This window comes from Podarcis tiliguerta (genome assembly GCF_965153285.1).
Source record: "Podarcis tiliguerta genome assembly, chromosome: 3".
NCBI classification, from domain to species: domain Eukaryota; kingdom Metazoa; phylum Chordata; class Lepidosauria; order Squamata; family Lacertidae; genus Podarcis; species Podarcis tiliguerta.
In genome coordinates, this window is record NC_139536.1 from 78888293 (window position 1) to 78908757 (window position 20465).

The following is a 20465-nucleotide window of genomic DNA, read 5'->3' on the forward strand; positions in this document are numbered from 1 at the left end:
GACAGTGGGACCTGTGTGTGAATTTTACATTGGTGTAATAGGCTAATTTATGCACCACCACCTCAGATCTCCATCCTTTAAGCAAGCAAGATACGCTATCAGAGATCTCCCACTCAGGCAAAAACACTCAAGCAGGGCAGGTGAGGGAGTATGGCATAGAGCATGGGTAGGCAACCTAAGGCCTAGGGGCCGGATCTGGCCCAATTGCCTTCTAAATCCGGCCCGCAGACGGTCTGGGAATCAGTGTGTTTTTACATGAGTAGAATGTGTCCTTTTATTTAAAATGCATCTCTGGGTTATTTGTGGGGCAAAAGAATTTGTTCATTTCCCTCCCCTCCGGCCCCCCACAAAGGCTGAGGGAGAGTGGAGCAGTTCCCTGCTGAAAAAGTTTGCTAATCAGAAAGTTTGCCTAGAGAGAGTACTGAGGGCCAGACAAAGGGATCTGAAGGGCCGCTCTTGAGTAATCCATGATGGTGAAACGAGTTGGCAGAATTGTGTTGACCTAGTTGGAAGCTCACATTTTCCCTTCTGCACTTTATCAAAACTAAATCCAGCATTTGTAGGAAACTTGTATGGGAAATAGAACTTTATCTTAGTGCAGGATGCAGATAATACTTCCCCGTCGCCACGTATTATCACGCAGCATCAGTGATTTCAGCCTGTCTGCATGTTGAAAGCTTGCGTCACTTGGCCTTTAATCCTGATATACACAGTTGGCTGTGCTGCAGCAAGTTATTATTGCTGAATATTTAAAATGGAAAGTTTGTCTTTTGCGGAAGATTATGCAGGAAATAAGTCTTTAAATTAAGCAGTGATAAAAGTGGGAGACCGATTTGTGCTTTCAAATAGATGTCTGAATATAGGGTAGACAGGCCCAGGACGAAAACATGGCTCCATAGTCAGTAATGCATCAATTCCTAATAACCTCAGCGGCAATTTGCTTTTGGCACAGAACTAATTATTGAAGGCATTGAGTTGCTAATCAGAAATGTTATGTGGACTTTCAGTGTGGTTTTTTCTGGATTTTTACTGGGAAAGAAAGATAGCTTCCACTAGATCAAACTATCCACTTTAGTTCATTATTATCTAACTGGCAACAACTCTCCGGGAGCTCAGGTGTTTCATATCCCTGGCTCAGTGGTGACTGGTCCACTAGGGAAACTACAAAGTGAAATGGCTAGCAATTTTTTAACCCCCACACTGCTCCAAATGTCAAGGCTGCACTGTTTCCTGTCGCACACATCCTTCTAGAGAGTCTTGGATACTTTTCTGTCAATCTCCCATTCTCTGACTGGTCAACAATATGCATCACACAATCTCAGTCCAAAAGAATTGTCATGTCTAGGAGGGTCCCATCCATCTGTCCCAGGGCCTAAAGGTTTACAGTGGTGCCCCGCAAGACGAATGCCTCGCAAGACGGAAAACCCGCTAGACGAAAGGGTTTTCCGTTTTTCAATGCGCTTCGCAGGACGAATTTCTCTATGGGCTTGCTTCGCAAGACGAAAATGTCTTGCGAGTCTTGAGATTTTTTTTCCGCTCTCCACCCCCTTTTTCTAAGGCACTAAGCTGCTAATAGCCTTTTAGCAGCTAATCCGCTAATCCCTTAAGCCTTTAATAGCCGTTAATAGCCGCTAATCCGCTAATAGGGTTGCTTCGCAAGACGAAAAAACCGCTAGACGAAGAGACTCACGGAACGGATTCTTTTCGTCTTGCGAGGCACCACTGTATTTGTATCTTACCAACAATTTGCCCTGCTCTGCAGTTTTCATCTACCTTCTGTTTTCATTATGTGAACCCAACTAAAGTGGATAGCTTGTGTGTGTTGCAAGAAAAGAAATCAGGCCTTTTAAAAAAACATATAAAATGTGGGGTAAATTCCTCCCTGCTACCCTCATGAATCCACCCCCCCCCCAAAAAAAATATTTTAATGGTTGTTTCTAGAATATAATAGAACTGTCAGGAACTCCATTTCTCACCAGGTGGCCAGGCTAAAACTTCCACTTTGTGTGCTCTGCTGCTTTAAGAATGAGTGGCTAATACTGCAGGGGAAATTAACTTAAAATGATAATGTTTCCATATAACCGCTGTGAACTTTGATAACAGATTTTAATTTTGTTTGGGATGCTTTCAAATGCACATTTCAATAATAGAAATGATTTTTTAAAAAAATGGATTTGCAAGTCAATGCCAAATTTAATATCCCCAAATAATTATATACACAAATGGTGTTTTAATAATATCTCATTCACACAATATAGAGATGATTTGTAAAAATTTTGGCCATCAATATATATTTTAATAGTCATTTATTTTTTAAAAAAATCTTTGTTCTTCCACACTGGTGGGGGAAAAAATTGATCAATACAAGTTAAAAACTGAATTACTGTAATGCTAATAAAAACCAAGCTTATATGGGCCTGGAGTATGCATCTTAATGTTACATATTAAACAGCATCCTGACAACCAGCTTTGTCACAAAGAACTTTCACATACACTAGTACATTTGAAGCAGGAAGCTCAGCTGATATAATTTTTTTAAAGCTACTGAAATGTGTAAATTTGCAATACTTAAGCTCATGTTAAATACTTTTCTAGTAAAAGTCGAGGTTCAGAAATGAACATGAACCCAGTTGGTTTATTGCTATATAATAAGTCACCTAATGTATTTACATAAGAGGAAAATATAGTCTGTTGGGTAGTCCCAATTCAATAATCATCTCAACTATGTGTTTTGGCCTTGTTGTAAAGGCTTCCCCATTCACTTCAATGAATGGGCCAGAGTTTTGTATTGAAGAAAAGAGAGTTGCCCTACTCTCTAGTAAGGTGAATGGGGGCTGCCCTCACTCTCAAGTGCATATGGCCTCTTGGGCCTATAATCCCATTTTTTAAGACAACCTTATTCATCTTTGGTGTGTTTAGCTCTTTTTAACCACTGTTTTCAAAACTTGAATTAGTAGTTGTCATTGTTGCCTCTTGTCAAAAGTAACATCACTTGATGCTGATGATTATATTTTTAAGGCACTGATTTGTTCAAAATAGTGACAGGTTAAAACAAATACACATCTAATCATCTCACTTTTGCATATCTTCTAAAACTGAATTTACAGGCATTAAATTGTACTCATATGGTTCCTTTCCCCCCACAAACAGAAGACATGCTACATTCATTAAGTTCCACTTTGCTATTTTAGAATTCAAGGAAAAGGAATTTGTGGGTTTTGCATATGATCTAAACTAGGCCAACTTGGCAGAGGCATTTCAATGTGAAGAGGTATTGTCTACAGTAATAAGGGTTATGGGAGAGCTTTGTTTCTTGTCTTATCCCAGTGTTTCACAATTGGATTCTCCTGCAGATACTGTACAATAATGGACATGCAACCTGTGTAACAGGAAGAATAGAAAACATACTGGAGCAGAACCCTGAGACAAGTAAATAAGTTGAAAACAAAACAATCACATAGTTTAATAGTACCAGTTAAAAGAGAAGACGCTTCTCCTTAAAAATGCAAGCAAACGGAAAGAGCCATTAGTTTCTGTTCCATAATATGAATGACTCGAATTTACCACAATTTAAAAACAATAAATACAGTAATACAATATGGGGCTTTAAGTGCACGTCATATCTACGGTCAATTTAAACAACTCAGTCGAAAAGAAATTCTGCTAAATGCTGTGTAAATGTTTTCAGCATATCAGAAAAATGCTGGTTTCAAGTTCAAATAAAGTCAGATGCAGGTCATTGTACGTTCAGCATTTATTTTTGCAGGTTCTTCACTTCATAGCACTGTCAGATACTAGAGCTGATCTTGCATCGGCTGCCATTAGCCCTGTGCACAATTGTCATTGTTCCCATGTACCCAGAGGCAAATCTGGGCATATTTGGCAGGAGTAATTCGAACGGCCACATTGTAATCCTGCTCTTCCCCATTGACATCCACCCACTGGTGACCAGAATAAATGGCAATAATTTTGCGCTTCCACTTCTTCTTGTTGGGCTCTTTAAGGCGAAGGTAGATCCCCGATCCAGTAGAGCCAGACTCGGCATCACAATACTGGTAGAAGAGATCGCTGGATTCCTCAGATACGCTGCAAAACCGATAGACCAGTTGGCCAGATCGGTCAGCGTCATATCCGGAAAAGTGGATCATGCTTCCAGGCATTGTTTTGCTAGCTGGGCTAATGCCCAGCTCCATGTATTTCTTCTTGTGAGGACGCTTGAGCTCCAGGACTGCGTAGTCGTAATCCACTGCAACATCTCCAGTTATGCCCCTCAGCCAGCCTTTGGGGATCTGTGTGCTTTTAACTCTGGTCCACTGGAAGGAAGGCTTACGCTCAGATTTCCTCTCATTCAACCCAGATGCCTTTTGTTTCCTGCCAGCTCTCTTGCTGGGACCTTGTTCCAGCTGTTTGGCATCAGTGTGGTGGTCCTCGACCTCTGACACTTCCCTCTTGCTCCTCTTGGCTCCCCTGCGTCTCTTGCCGCCCCCTTTGGATTTCAGCCTCAGCAACCCCACCCTCAGCTTCTTGCTGCCTTTGATGTAATTGGTGCCGTCGTGCACACAGTGAGCAGCAGTGAGGACATGCTTTGGTGAAATTAGGATGCCGCTGCAGCCCGTGGAGATCTTTACAGCGGTGTTGAAAGGGAAGTTGGTTAGGAAGCGCGTGTCGGAAATGCTGAACCTGCTGTCAGTGCCGTAAACCTGCCTCTTTCTCCTGGAGCGCACCTTGGCGGTGGTGTTTGCCGCTGGCTCAAGATCCGCTCCCAAGACATTCACCTCAGTCAGGGTCCGTGTGCCGTTCTCAAAGACAGTCTCGTAGGAGAGGAGCTCCTTCAAGTCTGACAGGCGTGGCACCGGGAGAGTCCTTTGGCATTCAATCCCACACACTCCACTCAGCTCCAATTTGGCATTTGCTTCAAATTTAGGAGCGTCGAGGAGGAAAGTTTTTTCTTTCACTATCTGTGGTACTTTTCTTAACTGCCAGCTGAAATCTGGTTCTGCATCTATTCCATTCATGAGGCTCCAGACAAGAGTGGAAAACAGCAGTAACAGAAGAGCACGGTCCATTATGTCTCTTGGTTTTCTGTTAAAAACAAAACACAATAAGTGTTTGTTTAAATGTTGCAGCGTCAGACATGTTTCCATTTAAAGGATGACATAAGTATTATACTATTTTTGTAGCATGGTTAAGATATTTAAAAATAGCAACAGCACTCTTAGAAAGACAATAAACTGAATATGTAGGACAAGGTACTCAGACCACAATCATTATCTTTCTCTATTTATAGATCTTTGCAATTGTGTCCTGTATTTAACAATATTGTCATTAATTTGGCTATGAAAAGCCAGGAAGATTCATGAAAATATTTTTCTTTCTGTTCACTCTGCTTTTAACCACTTGACTTTGAAACTATGATAAATCGTTAAGTTCCCACACAGCTTAAATTCCAGCCCTGCTCCCACACACACACAAAAACAACCCTCTGCATGTTGCCTGAAAATGAGAGATTAGGGACATCTATGCAGCTCCACACTGCATTTCTATCTACCTAAAGGCCAAACTAGATGAGATATTACTTGGAAGATCTGTCACAGTTATCTTAACTTCTAGGGATCAATGACATGCTTGATCTGTATGGCAAGGGGATGGGAATTGCTTCTCACAGGAATAAATACCCCTGTTAATAACCTTCACTTCCATCTGGCATGATTTTCAAGCAATGACTCCTTGATGCCATGCCTTCCTTGCCTAACTTCCCTCATTTTATTTCCTTTCCTTTTTCTATGCTAGGCTGCTTTGCTTAGGAATCTTGTGGAATCCTATTGTCTCCTCCCTTTATAGACACACACTCATGGAGACCCTTCCTTCCTTCCTTTTTACATCACACCAACATTAATTACTTTCAGGCGTGAGGTCAAAAGCATTTCTTTTCCACTAGGCCTTTAACTGAGCAGCACCGGCCAATATTGCTTTTAATTTTATCTGTTGTAACCCATCCCACAACTGTTTTATGGTGAAGGGCAGGATATATATTTTTAATGAATAGATGAATACCAAGGTATTTTCATGGACTAGAACAGAGGTGGACAACCTTTTTGCCTCCTCTGAGGGCCATATGCAGCACTTTGACAGGCAAGTGGAGCTGCTTGACAGTCGGTGGGGAAGGACTTAATTGGGGGGGGGGATGGGACACCAGCATCTTCTTTCAACCTTCTGTCCCACCCACCCACACTTTAATCTGTCCCCTCCCCAGCTGCATTGGCAGTGCTGGAGAACACAAGCTTTAATGTGCATTCCCCAGCAATCCCAACGTAGCTAAAATAGTTGTTGCCACATTGCCTACCAGGATGGGAACAGTAATGGCTAGTCACCTGGGCAGTAGGGGAAAGTGGACAGGGTTCCCTGGCACTTTGTGGGCCTACAGAGAGCTGAATGGTGTTTCCCATAGGTGGACTAAGAACATCTCAAGATATAAATGAAAGATGGGTTGTTTTGTAATAAAGTATGCTACAGTACAGTGGTTAGTACATAAACTGGTGGCATGAAAGGATAACTGGGCCTAGAGGATATACTAATATTTACTATTGGTAGTGCCTAGAGTTGTCAACTTAAATGGGGCATTTATATCTTCACTGTTTCATTTGAGCTTGGAGCACTAGTAATTTGTGACGTAAAAGAAAAATCAAAGCATGTTTTTTAAAAAAACAACTTCCCTGACTGGGCATCTAAGTACCATTCTTATCACTAGCAATCAGGTGAATAATTATTTGCAAGCCTGACCCAGGCATTCCAAGTAAGTTAACGAAGGAGAAAACCCAAGGTATCCTGAAGTAACATTCTTAATAACTTAGAGCAAATCTACACATTATGCCCACGTCTGCTGAATGCCAGTGAACTGTGTAAATGGAACAAACATGGCTTTTTACAGGTTGAATTTGATGCATTACAGTATTAACAAATGCAGTGACTTCTGCCATTTGGAGAATGGAGCTTGCTTTCCTCTCCCACTTTATATATTCCTCTCCCACTTTATACATTCACCACTATGGAAGCCTCAGACATGTGTGGAAATGGCAGTACCTCTAATTATACTTTAAGAGCTAGGCATTTAAGGACATGCATCTGGTTAGACTCTATGGTTCAATATTCTAATTAAAGTGCAGATCAGGATAAAGAGCTCTCTTTTGTTGTTATTACATATACCAGAGTTCAAAAAGGGCTGAAGTCTACATTAAAGGTTTTTTAAAAATAATATTTTTTTTCAGAATTAAAGGCTAAAGAAAAGGTGAAAAAGATGTGGCTCAAGTTCTAAAAGAAAGAATAAGGAAGATAGTAGCTATTATTGAAATGTGGGTTTGATGATAGTTTAATTCTATGGGTTTTTAATTACCTGGACTATTTTCCTGGAATAGCAATACAATCCAGAAATGGTTTGTGTAGCTACAGCAAAATCCCTTCTTCAAAACATATCTGTTAGTGCAGCAAGCCTAAGGATCTTGCTATGTGAATCGGGGTGCACACATGTCTTTATTTGATGGTAATCCACATGGCAAGACAGGCTTCTGCAGGTAGATCTCTTGTAGCAAGGACACAGCAGTCAATTGTGAAGCAACTCAGCTTCCCTCCTCCCAGTCCGGTGGGTGGGCAGGAGACCATTTTAACAAATAGCAGATCCCTTCCTGCCTTCTCTCCATGCCCTACTGAAGACTCCACTTGTCAGCAAGGAGGAAGATTCCACAATGTCAGCAAGGAGGAAGTTGTGGGCAAAGAAAAATGCCTCTATCCACAGGCGCCAGGTCTAGGGGGGCTCTGGGTGCCAGGGCACTCACAATACAGGGCTCCGACACAACTTCCGGTTTCTACTGGAAGTTGCATCAGAGCACTGAAGCGACTTCCCAGACCACGCTGGAGGCCCTTCCAGTTGTGTTGGAGGTCTTGCAAGGCTTCAGATATGACCTATGAGACCCCGCGAGGCCTCAGAAGCACTGCCGTTGTCACAAGTGCCATTGGGCACCCATAACCTGGGACCCAAGTCAGCACCCCTGCCTATATCCTTGCCTTAAGCACATTATCTGCAGGAAATGACATGGAAAGGAGTGGGGATTTGAACCCTGGTATAACAGTCCCTGCCTGCCAACCTAGCAGTTCGAAAGCACCCCTGGGTGCAAGTAGATAAATAGGGACCGCTTACTAGCGGGAAGGTAAACGGCGTTTCCGTGTGCGGCTCTGGCTCGCCAGAGCAGCGATGTCACGCTGGCCACGTGACCCGGAAGTGTCTTCGGACAGCGCTGGCCCTTGGCCTCTTTGAGTGAGATGGGCGCACAACCCTAGAGTCTGTCAAGACTGGCCCGTACGGGCAGGGGTACCTTTACCTTTTATAACAGTCCCTAGTCAATGCTCCAACCACTGTTCTGCACAGGCTCTCATCTTCACACAAACTGCTCTCCAGAAGCAGCAGGAGGATCTTAAAGGTAAAAAAAGTAAAGGTCCGCTGCAGCACTGGGTGCTACATCCAGCTGGAAGAGCAGCTAGGCCTGCACCATACAGAACCGTTTCAAAATTCTGAACTACCCCCAAGTTCTTCCTAATGAGGGTGATCCTATTTGATTGGGGTTGTTAATGGTTTATTTTCCCTTAGAAGGTTTTTCTAGTAAAACAGGCTGAGTGTTGCAACTCTTTGAAACCAGCCCTGACACTGCCACAAAGACCACACCAGCTTCTTGTATTGCGTTGCGGTCTGTTAAATATATATTCCCTGCTTACAGCAAACTCAGAAAGGTAACTTGCAATTAGCTTCTGGCTGTTTGGTACATGTGATTTAATGGAGACTCTTAGTGTTCCTCAGCTGCTCTAGCTGTAGCTTCTGCCTCCCTCTTTAGCCCTCCTGGGTTCTTCTTCCTTTGGCCCGAAGAATGGAAGGAAAAAGCACCCAGATCTTCCTCCTCCTCATCATCCTGCTCAGCCTTGTCTCCCAGAAGCAAAGCCCTGAGCAGTGTCTTTCTTTGGCTCACACCCACACTTGCCATATCAAACAAGCACTATCTTTTGGAGAGTTCTTTAGCTTCTTGCTGAACCTCCTAGACTTTGTGCTGCCATGGCAATGGGGCCAGAGCTCACCTTGCCACTCACTTGACTCTGGTTTGCAGGTAGAGTGATTATACGCCCCATTCCACTGAACACAGTCCTCTGTTTGGAAGGCTGCCAGGAGGATAGTCCTCTTTTTCATGGCATCATATGAAGGGCTGCCCAGCCCAAGCCTGGTTTAAAAATAAAGAACCATGTTGGCCTTGAAGCTGGCCATCAACAGTTGGTACCTCGACAACAGACTGAGCTCATCTGGACATAGCCTTCCCCACTGTCTTCCCCCATATTTCTACTTAATTTTCAGGCATTATTTCTAAATAAATTTCAATCTGTACATATCAATTTGCATGAGCATATGTTATGCAAATCTGCACCTGCTCTTTTTTTTGGTCGTGCCTTTCCTCTCTTTTGGCAGTGGCCACCATAAGTAGAGGAATGCACAGCTACTTAAAAGGGACCACACAGGTATTCCTGCCCAATTGTGGGCGTTTTGATTTTGATAGTGAAGCATCTGGATCAGCCCCACATGAATGGACAGAGATATGCTATCAAAAGTTTTCCATGCTAGTAAATATTTAGTAGTTTATTATTAAAAAGTAATCATGGAACTTATTCTCCTTTGCAGTTCATCATCTGGAAACATTACAAGACTTCTACTTAAGGCAGATTGGGAATACATTAGAGGTAAACTGAGAGCAGGCTGCTAGTGTTTAATTTAAGATTTTTAACTAGATTATAAATTTGACAGTGTCACTTATATTTGCTTTTCAGCCTATTCTTATTGGTTTTGACCCCTCCTGAAGGCTGAGTTGACTAAGAACTAAAGTAAATAAATACTGCTTTTCTTCCTTTTAACTTTCCTTTCATATTTTTAAACATGCAAGTATGCTTGTGGTGCTGCCACCAGAGGGCAGAAAAATCTAGACATATCCAATAATTGACTTTATGAATTCCCTAGAAGGCTGAAACTTTTATTTTTTAGACTTCTACTGTACTTCATTTGAGTATACTATTACTGGAATATGGTATTCTCCTCCAGGGCAGCTTCTTGTTCCACATAGCTTGCCGTGTTGCTTTCTTTTAGCGGGCTACACTTCTTATTTTATCTTTTTGAAAAATGCTTAGCACACTTCAGACTATTTTTTCCCCAATGAAAGTACCATCTTATTTTTTCAGAAACTTACTGTAATATTGTAATAGGATGGCAGCTACCCCCCTTAGGTTGGGTGTGCAAATCCCTTCATCTTAAAAAAATAAATATTTATATTTATATACTGCCTACTGTAATTGGCTATGGTGCTACCCTATTCCAAGATCTTTGGGGAATTTCTCTATTATATTATATAAATTTGCTTGTCAAAAAAGAGCTCAGTACACAAAATACTTTACCTAGGTTTGCCCTTGGAAGATAGCGTAAAGGTGTCGTGTTCTTTATAGCCACTCCAGTAGCCTAACTATACCTGATTCTCTTTTTATATTAGGGTACCTAATACTTGAAGGGACGTGGGTGGCGCTGTGGGTTAAACCACAAGAGCCTAGGACTTCCGATCGGAAGGTCGGCGGTTCGAATCCCCGCGACAGGGTGAGCTCTCGTTGCTCAGTCCCTGCTCCTGCCAACCTAGCAGTTCGAAAGCTCGTCAAAGTGCAAGTAGATAAATAGGTACCGCTCTGGCAGGAAGGTAAACAGTGTTTCCATGCACTGCTCTGGTTTGCCAGAAGTGGCTTAGTCATACTGGCCACATGATTCGGAAGCTGTACGCCGGCTCCCTCGGCCAATAAAGCGAGATGAGCGCCGCAACCCCAGAGTTGGCCACGACTGGACCTAATGGTCAGGGGTCCCTTTACCTACCTAATACTTGAGTTTCCAAGTTACTGTGTTCCAATCCTTCCTTAGAAGCCAGCCTCCTAGTTAATTCCTTAAATGAACCAAAATTTACATTCCATATTACAGCCCACTCTCATAAAAGTACTGAGACTACAATGGTCCAGAGTATTCATAATTCGAAGCCGACCTATGACTCAGCAAGAACAAACAAGTATGCTGGTAACCAGAGTGAAAATCACAGTTTCTACACTCCTCCTCTAGTCCTGTGGTCACTGCACTACCCACCCAGACTCAAGCCAAGGTTTGGCTTGGTTATGTGTAAACTTGGGCCTGTGATAGTATGGACTATAACCAAGGTTTGTTCTTGGAGACAAACCAGGTTCACATATAATGCTTGTCCAAACACAACTCAGCTCTGTATAGCATGGTAGCAACAAGGCCAGAAGAGGAGCAAAGTGGCCACAAACTTCTGGGTACCCACTTGCTTGCTCTTGGTTTGGCTTAGCATTATGTGCAAGTGAGGCTAAATTATTCTTTCTGCAAATTATCTTTGATGCCTACACTGCAAAACAACCTCAAAAGCACACCAAATAGGTGGCAAGAAATTTTGGGCTGAAAGCACCAGAATTCTACTCAGTTACATATACGTAATCTATGCACGAAGACACATTTTAGCACACACAGTTATTTTAAGGAATCAGTAGAATGGTACCTGTCACCAGACAACCACTCTTTTGACAGGCTTATGCATATAGTACTGCTAAATTCATGGCATGTTTTAGAGAGGAAGCATTAAACACTGAAGTCTGTACCAGAAGGTGTACTTTTTATAGTTTACAAGGTTATTTGCAGGGAATTCCTGGATCTTAAAAGCCTTCAAGAAAATTCAGTTACTTCCCTCCCTCCTCAACAACTTATGTTCCAAGTATAATAAGAGTGGTGAGTTTCCAAAACAGTGGCTCAAAAGCCACAGGAACTTTGTGCATGGGTCATCAGTGTCCAGTTATAAGCATATGCCACAGAGGCTGAAGGGGCAGGCATGGAAATTGCAACCAAACTCTCAGTTATGCAGTTGACAGGTGAGTCCCAAAGGAAGATGAATTTCCATTAGCAGATCCCTGAAAAAGTCTGAAACCACTGCAAGAAGAGAAAGAGTTGCTGTTGGCAAAGAAACTGTTATTTCTCTGTTTCTGGTGACGGCTTCATTACGTTCTTAAGGTTAGTGCTGTCAGCGCTAATCTCCTTACACTTTGCAATGTAAGAAGACCTGTGATGAAGTCTCTAAGGAGCATCCTTCATAGGTTACGAAGTAACTTTCTCTTCTAAATTCTTCCGCCTGCATCCACGGGAAGTAACATACAGCTGGGTAGTTGTTGAATTATTTACGATCCAAATGCTCATTTGTACATTATCTACTCATTTGTAGATCTTTATTATCAGCTCTATTACATTGAATAAAATATAGGAGACATATATAAAACATGGCACAACTGGACCCATTTTGAGGACTTCTTCAACTTTTGGAACACCATGCTGTATAACCAAGTATCGCTACCTAAGCACGAAGCTTATAAAAATGACCTTGCAAGAAGACATAAATAGATGGAAATTGGCTTTAACAATTCATATAATTCATTCTGCTTAGTGTTCTTTGAACTTGCAGAAACCACAACTCATTCCAGCCAAAGGCTCTAAGGGGATACACAGCCTCACGTTTACTCTCTATTACAGACTAATCAAAATCCCTTTGTCATTTTTATTTAAGTGTAACCGCTCTTTAGGGTTTTCTCCCCCCTCTTTCAGCTTCTCCATCTCTTTCTCCTGAGCTCATTTCATTTATTTAAACAAGGCTTCCGAGGCTGAAAATCAAATAAGTAACCTTAGTCAAGAGACTTTTGTGATTCCAACACACAGCTTGTCAGTGCTAGAAGCAGCAATCTGGATAAAATTAGTGTCAGTTTTCCAAAAAGGAAAGACATGGCTAGTTCTGCGGCTGGTTCTGCATTTAAAAGCTGGCTATTCCAGAGCAGCAAAATCGCTTGCAAGGACAAAGTTGCACAGTAGACGCTTAAATCAAGGCTTTTTGGCTGTCAACTGTGCAAAATGTAGCTATTGATAAAAATTAGTGTCTCTCTCTTTACATATGCATAAACCCTACTTAGGAGCACATGCAATAATATACAGCTCCCAGGCTTCCCCCTGCTGCAGTCTAAGTGCAAACTTTTAAATTCCTGCTCTCACTCCTCACCATCGCCCTCTTAGGAGTCACAGAGCGATGCTCTCTGTTCCTAGAATGCTGTCCAGCAGCATCCGCTGAACATAAAGGATTGATGTCTAGCTCAGAGCGGCCACTCATTTGGGCAAGCTAGCACTGCCATGAAGCGCAACTCTGATGAGTCTTTGAAGCGTCCCTATTAATTTGCTGGAGGGTGGAGGGAGCTTTTAAATGAACAGTTTGCTCCTAGGCATATTGACTAGAATTCGATGACACACCGAAGAAAGTGTGCATGGAGGGGGCTGCAGCATCATTTGCTGATGTGCAATTTCATGGTATTCCCCGAAGATCTGGATTCCCCCACCCCAACCCTTTTATTAAATATTGCTTCCCGACCTTTTAGCTAAGATCAAGTGTAGTATAGCCATTTCACCATTGGCTCCAACAAAACCAAGAACTCATTCATCGTTAGTATCAACATAGAGAGACCATCCACACAGACGCAGCCCCAGAAGGTGTGGCAGTGCCAACGCGTTTAATCCGAAGCGAAATCCCTTTCGGCTCAGCGGGGCTTCCCTCCCTGCCAGGTGTCGCTTTGGGGATTCCACACAGGAGGAACCGCTAACCTCGCCTTTCAGGTGCTGCAAAGAGCAACACGCCCTTGAAACGAAGCCCGGGCCGTCGCCATACCTCACGCGACTGCTGCCCCGCTCGCCAAGCCTCTTGCCACGACGGTGCTCTTCGCGAGCCAAACCTGGAGCGACCCTCTTCTGGAAGCCCAAAGCAGAAAGCAAAGACGCCCAGGAAGCTGGAAAGGACTTTCAGCCCTCAACGGAGGCAGCAGCAGCAGCAGCAGCAGCCTCTCAGCTTTGGACGAGGCTCCTGACTGCAGGCGGCGGAGAGGGAGCCGCCAGGGTCTTTCCCTGCCGGGTGGGCGGGGAAGGGACGCGCCAAAGGAGGGGGAAGAAAGGCGGCCTGGAGGGAGGAGGCGCGGGAGAAAGAGGCGGGAGGACGGGCCGCGACCGCCAGCCGTGAAGGGGCAGCAGTTGCTGAGGGACCAACAGGCTGAAAGGGGCACATTCCTCCCATACCACCTCGAAGCGGGCCAGAAGAGGACAGGCGTGGCCCGCGCTTGCCGCGCCCGGCCCGCTTGGCGGAGGGGATGTTGCTCGAGGGTCACGAGGAACAGGGGGCGCCGTTTCGCGCGGGGCAAGATCGGTGGTGGTTGCCAACTCCGCCCCCCCCCTCAAAAAAAGAAAAGAAAAGTATACCATCTAAATATCAGTCATATAATTTCCTTATATTTCATTATTGTTGCCCGTAAACAACAAATGGCATTTTTATTACTGTAATTATATCTCTCCTTTTCTCCAAGGAGCTGAAGGTGGTCTGCGTGGCTCCCACTCCGCCTCTCCATTTTATCCTCACAACAAACCTCTGAGGTAGGTTAGGGTGTGGAAGGTTGGTTGCTATATTTCAAAGTTGTTGAACTAGGGTCCCCCCCCCTCCCCGCAAAGTTGTTGAGGTTTTTTGGGGGTTGGCCCCCCAAAATGAAGTTTTTTGAGCTATTTTAAAGGAAAGTCGCCAAAAATGACATTGCCAACATAGGTTGCCATACATCTGGATTGTCCTGAACATTTTATAGGAATTTTCGCCCAGACACTGCTTCCTAATGCAGTATTCCAGATATGTCCAGGAAATTCCTCAAGGTCACCCAGTGAGCTTCGTGGCTGAATAGATAGATGGACTCTGGTTGAACTCGGTGCTGGGATACCTTAAAGATCAGCAAATCATCTAGACTGCAATCTTACCTGAGAATAAGCCTAACAGAACTCAGTGGGACCTGCTAAAAAGAAGTTTTGCATAGAATGGAACTGTTGAAAGCTGAAAGGGAAAAGTGGTTTCCTATCCTTATATGTGTGTCCTAACCTTTCTTGATGAAGGGAAATATATTGAAAGCACACCTTTGCTCTTCACAAGGCACTGAAGGCAGAGGAGTGGACAACCCTACGTGAAAATGGAGAGTGAACTGTTGCCAAGTCCATTGCCAGCATGGTTAGATTCTGCACACGGAATGTGAATGAGTTTGTTCAAAAGGTATTAGGGAGCAGGGCTGGCCTACATACTAGGCAAGGTGTGGCAACCGTCTCAGACGACAGGATCCACAGGAGCAGAAGATCCAGCCTCTAAGCAATGCATTGGCCATTGCTGCTTACTGCCACAGTTGCAGTGATGGTTATGACACGCTCCTTGGAGGCCAGATCTGCCTCCTCCTTAGCAACCTCTTCTGTGTTGCCTCTATAGGTGACACGGCTGGTCTCCTCCAACCCCTAGGGAAGAAAAGGCATGGGCTGCTCTCTGGGGTCTCCTGGGCTCTGCACTCTCCTGGTGTGATTCAGAGCAGTGCCCTTTCTCCTCCTTCGATTCACACTTCAAGGTTGATTTGATTCCCCACTTTGTTCCCTATGTAGCTCTTGATTCCCAGCTTGTTCCTGGTATAGATCTTTACTCAAACTCTAATTCCCTAGCAGGTTGGTGCCATTTTGTGATTTGCCTGAGGTGTCAAAATGTCTTGAGCCAGCCCTGACTGGGGGCCTCCCTCATCTCCCTAAGTGACACCCCTGTCAACAGGGTTTCATTTGGAACGAGGTCCTTGTAAACAGTTTTTAATGTCAGAGCCAAGTTCAGCCTTGTAACATTTACAGGACAGAACTGTGTTTTCCCCTCAGTAACCACAGACCACAAAGGGCCTTGTCACATCTGCTAAATAAGTCCCTAATGACAAGCTGGAATATTGAATTGGGATGAAACTATGTTAAGCCATTTTAGGAGTATGGTTGAAGTGGTTTGAACACATATTCACAGCCTTAAAAATAAATGGCTTGCATTGCTAAAAATTATGCCCAAACCACCATCAATTTCTTTCTTGTGTTATATCCCAAATTAACAGTATTCATGCAGGTCACAAGCAGCACAAGAAGCATAAATGCACTTTTTGAATATATTGTGAAAATGGAATCATATCACCATGTATTGGCTATCCAATGGGATAGAAGCCATGGCTTAAGCCTCATTAAAAATCATATCCTTTGATTAGCAAGTTCCATCCTCTTGTTTTTACTTTGTGTATTCCAAGACTGATCTCTAGCTTCTGCTAAATATATTCTCAACACCCACACTATGCTTTATCTTAGCTTTGCTTGCATTTCACATTCAGTATTAATACAGTGTTTTACTACAGGATTTTTTTATTATTAGTATTAGTATTATTAGTATTGGTATTGGTATTATCAGTTTTAGCTTGATATCAGACTCATCTAAGTGAGCCAAGCAGAATCCTCTCCAAGTGACATTCAGGGAAAAAATATGGTAGATAGGCAAAAAATAAATAAATCATTTGCAATAGTATCTCTTTTGTCACCCATACACCTAAAAAGACACCAAAAATGAGTCACATAGAGATGGCTAAGCTATAGACCAGGGATGGGGAACTGTAGCTTTCCGGGTGTTCTTGGACTTCAGCACCCATCAGCTCCAGCCAGCACAGCCTATGGTCAGAGATGAAGGGAACTGTAGTTCAATGACATCTGGAGGGCGACAGGTTCCCCATCCGTGCTATAGACAAATGATATAAAGGCAGCAGCTTCAGTAAATGTTCTCCGCTTTTCTTTATCCTCACAGCTAGATGTTAGCTGAGTCCAGCACAGTAGAAGAGACAATTAGGCTCTTTTACTTGCTGTCTTATATTTGGTATTCTATACACTTGAAGTTCAGTAATACGAAGCGACAGAATTTCCTCGATGTCTTTTATATAATGTGATAAAACACAAGAAGTGTCAAACAACAAAACCATCACAATGAAGAGTTTCCAAACTAAATAGGAAGAGAAAGGAAAACATGTTAAAACTAAGTGGTTGTGTTTTGGAAGTATCTGCTATGTTTTGTTATTTCTGTTGCGGGTTACTGACATTTTTTTGGTTAACATCTCTTCACTGATGATACAAGAGTTCATAGTGAGTCATTCTTCCAAGTCAAGCTCATATATCTTTCTTGTTTTTGAGTGCCATAAGACTTACATAAGCTTCCATTATAAAACTGGCTGTGTAAATGGGAAGATAGTATGTAGTGGTCTCACCTTTATTGAAGAGCAGGGACATACCTCTCCATGCAATTTATTTATAGTATCGCACACCACCCCATTCCCTGAGCAGTGCAAGATTCCAAGGGTTCCAGGAGTTTACCCAGGGTCTAGTTTCCTTGGAATGAGGGACAGCAGAGACTGTGGTGCCTTTATTATATATGGCTTATTTACACTTGAGCCTATGATAGAAGGGCTCACAGCATTAACACCCCAGAAGGTCTTGCTTCTCCCAGAAATCAAGCATGTCTCCCAATCTCACGCTTCTACCGCCTTCTAGCTCAGCTCTCACACATCACTCCAGCTACTTATCTTTCTCACTACCTGCCAGGTGAGGGACGGAGCCCATCCATTTGCTCTCCAACACAAAGCCATTTCCTTTGTTACCTTAACAACTAATACATAGGGGCCATTCACTCACCAAAAAAACCTGGCTTGGCTATTCCAACAATTGAATCATAGAACCATAGAATTGTAAAGTTGGAAGGGACCCCCCCCCAGCGTCATCTAGTTCAACCCGCTGCAATGCAGGAATCTCCACTGAAGCATCTATGAGAGATGGCCATCCAACCTTTGCTTAAAAACCTCCAATAAAGGAAAGTCCACAAACTGCTTTAGATTTTAACCCTTGCTGGATCCAGGAATTAGAAGGGACTCCCTGACCTGTGCCCCTCCCCCCACCAAAGGGAAAAAAATCACAACAATAGGTATAGATAATTGTATTACATGTAATGTTTTACAATCTTTTTAATAAGTTAATTTATAAAGTTACCTGTTCTGTGGCCGTGTGACTGATGTAATAGGAGGTATCTTGGTCCCCTTTGCTTCTGCCAGTGCCTAGTAATTCCATCTGTCATTTTTATATTAAAAAAAAACAGTCTGCCTTCATAGAACTTACATCCAATTAAGCATACGTAAGATTGCACTTTTATTCAAGGAGTAGCTAACCTGGCATTATGCTATCAAATAGAGGGGCACACTGTTGTGTTCTGGTTTCATCAGGAATACGCAGCACACAGTAGTGCTTGCTATAAATACCTAATTGCCACTGGAATCCTTCCAGCATCCAAACCTAATTCCTTTGAAAGTAATTTTATCTCACTAGAAAGTGAATGAACCCCCGTGCTATTTTAACATGCCCCCTGAAATTGATCTGACACTAATAAACAGACATTTGCTTTGTAGTGCATTTATACAAGCTGGTTATCTTTTCAGATCACCTAAAGAAACACAACCAAACAATTCACCAAAAAAACAAACAAACAAAAACCCTATTAACTTTCTCCTCACATTCTTCTTGTTTATTGCTTGGGACCTACACATGTTAATGTTCATGCTAGAAAAACCCATGCTACGAAAGCCACAGCATATAATAGCTCTCGGTTTTAAACTAACATGGACATTTGGTTTGAATTTTTAGTTACCATGCTCCTATTTTGTTTTTAATAATTGTTTGGTTAGTGGCTCCCATGCTAAGACAACTTGCAAACAGAATTTCCGTCCTTTTTTCCACGAGCTTTAAATGTTTGCTTTATACCCAGTTATATTTCCTTGGGAGCAGTGTTGTATTATTGATAAACTTAAAGGTTGTTATTAATTGTGTATGTAAATCACCTAGAGATGTTTTGTATTAGGCAATAAATAAGCATTATTATTATTATTATTATTATTATTATTATTATCATCATCATTATTATTTAGGGACGAATTCGATGTCACACTCTTCTGCGTGTTTCATCAGCAAGCATTTCTACTTGCCAGATTGAACAATCCCCCACTTTCCCTGCCATGAGGTGAAGCCCCACTGTGCTACCTGGAGCCCTTGCACTGGCTTCTGCTAGTGCACCACATTAGCTGAATCTAGACTAATAATAAGCTATGCATTTAGGATTGCAGTCTTTAAGTATTTTCAAATCACTCTTTAGCCCAAAGGACAAAATATTTTACCTGGTTCTTAAATACATCAGATTCAGAGCCAGGAGACACACCTTGGGGAGCATCTTCCAAAACTGGGGTGCTACAAATTAAAATGCTTGTATTCGTCCTCCGTACCCCACTTGCCTCAACAAATGGGGGGGGGGCTCAGAGGTGATTCTCCAAGGTTTATCTTAATATTTGGGTTGATTGTTGTGAGAGATCATTTGAGATCATGGCAGCTACATTAAGTTTCAGAAACTTAATGTAGGATTGCAGCTACATTAAGTTGCAGAAGCTGCCTGTGATAATTTTTTTTTTAAATCAAGGTATTATTAATGCAACAATACTAATCTTCTTGTTCTTTCTTCTTTGGCGATCACTCATAGCCAAGTAAGATTGCCTTCCATAAACACGGTTTAACAATAAGTCCGTAAGTGACTGTGGAGGCCAATTCTGGATCCACGTCCTTCTACAGTGGGGACATTGGTTTCCAGGCAGGAGTGTGGATTTGCCAAGTGTGCCTTCCTCTTAGCACATTTCTCTCTTGTGTCCTGAGTTCGAGTGTCTTCAAAGCCCATGACACCTTTGGTAAAGTCTGTTCTCCAATTGGAGCGCTTGCAGGCAAGTGTTTCCCAATTGTTGGTGTTTATATAAAGCTCACACATATTTATTTGCTTTTTACCTCATAATCCTCTTCTTTTTATGTTTTGCTTGCATTTATTTATGTCTGTATTACATTTATATTCCACCTTTTGTCAAAGTTGATCAGTGTGGTTCTCCCTCTCCCCATTTGATCCTCTCTAAAACTCTGTGGGGTAGAGATTAGGCTACAAGACAGTGATTGGCCCCAAGTGACCTAGTGAGCTTCATGCCTGAGTGTGAATTAGAACACTGAACACCCAGGTGCTCTTATCTCTGGCTCTGCAATAAAAGTTATATTAAATGCAATGCTTCTCTTCTAAACAATCAGAATAAAGCGTTGTGCATGGATTTCAATGTTGTTGGCATGTTCCACAAATCTTTAATGACAGCACAGAGGAATTATCTTAATTGTGACAGTGGGGGATGATTTTTTTTTTTGTACTGAGCCTGTCAGAACAGTAGTTTCTTTTCTTTTTATATTAATTTTTAATTGACTTTTTTGTCAGAACGAAGAATGAAACAAACAATGGTAAAATTACAAATTGCAGATAGAGTCAAAGGTGTCAGACGAAGTAAATATTATGAAACTGTATCAAGTATAAAGATAAAAAAGGAACAGTGTTTATGACACATCAGAGGAGTTA

The 20465-nt window shown here is 42.5% G+C and overlaps 1 protein-coding gene and 1 long non-coding RNA gene across 9 annotated transcripts in view; one reads left to right on the top strand and one right to left on the bottom strand.

Annotated features, from left to right (window-relative positions):
• Positions 1-2289: 2289 nt before the first annotated feature.
• The window catches only part of PRSS35 (serine protease 35), a 152528-nt gene continuing 134352 nt past the window's right edge, over positions 2290-20465 (bottom strand). For 4 of the 8 annotated variants that reach the window (XM_083431193.1, XM_083431199.1, XM_083431197.1 and 1 more), the window contains one exon: positions 2290-5083. In XM_083431193.1, coding sequence (XP_083287319.1) covers positions 3822-5066 — 1245 coding nt within the window. In that variant the 5' untranslated portion in view covers positions 5067-5083 and the 3' untranslated portion in view covers positions 2290-3821. Of the gene's footprint in view, positions 5084-9117; positions 9253-13814; positions 14384-20465 lie in introns of those variants that run through there. The other 4 variants (XM_083431194.1, XM_083431200.1, XM_083431196.1 and 1 more) reach the window with 3 other exon arrangements.
• On the top strand, positions 3351-10120 carry LOC310673211. Its single transcript, XR_014508913.1, has 3 exons — positions 3351-3429; positions 9710-9768; positions 9856-10120. It is a non-coding gene; the product is annotated as an uncharacterized lncRNA (long non-coding RNA).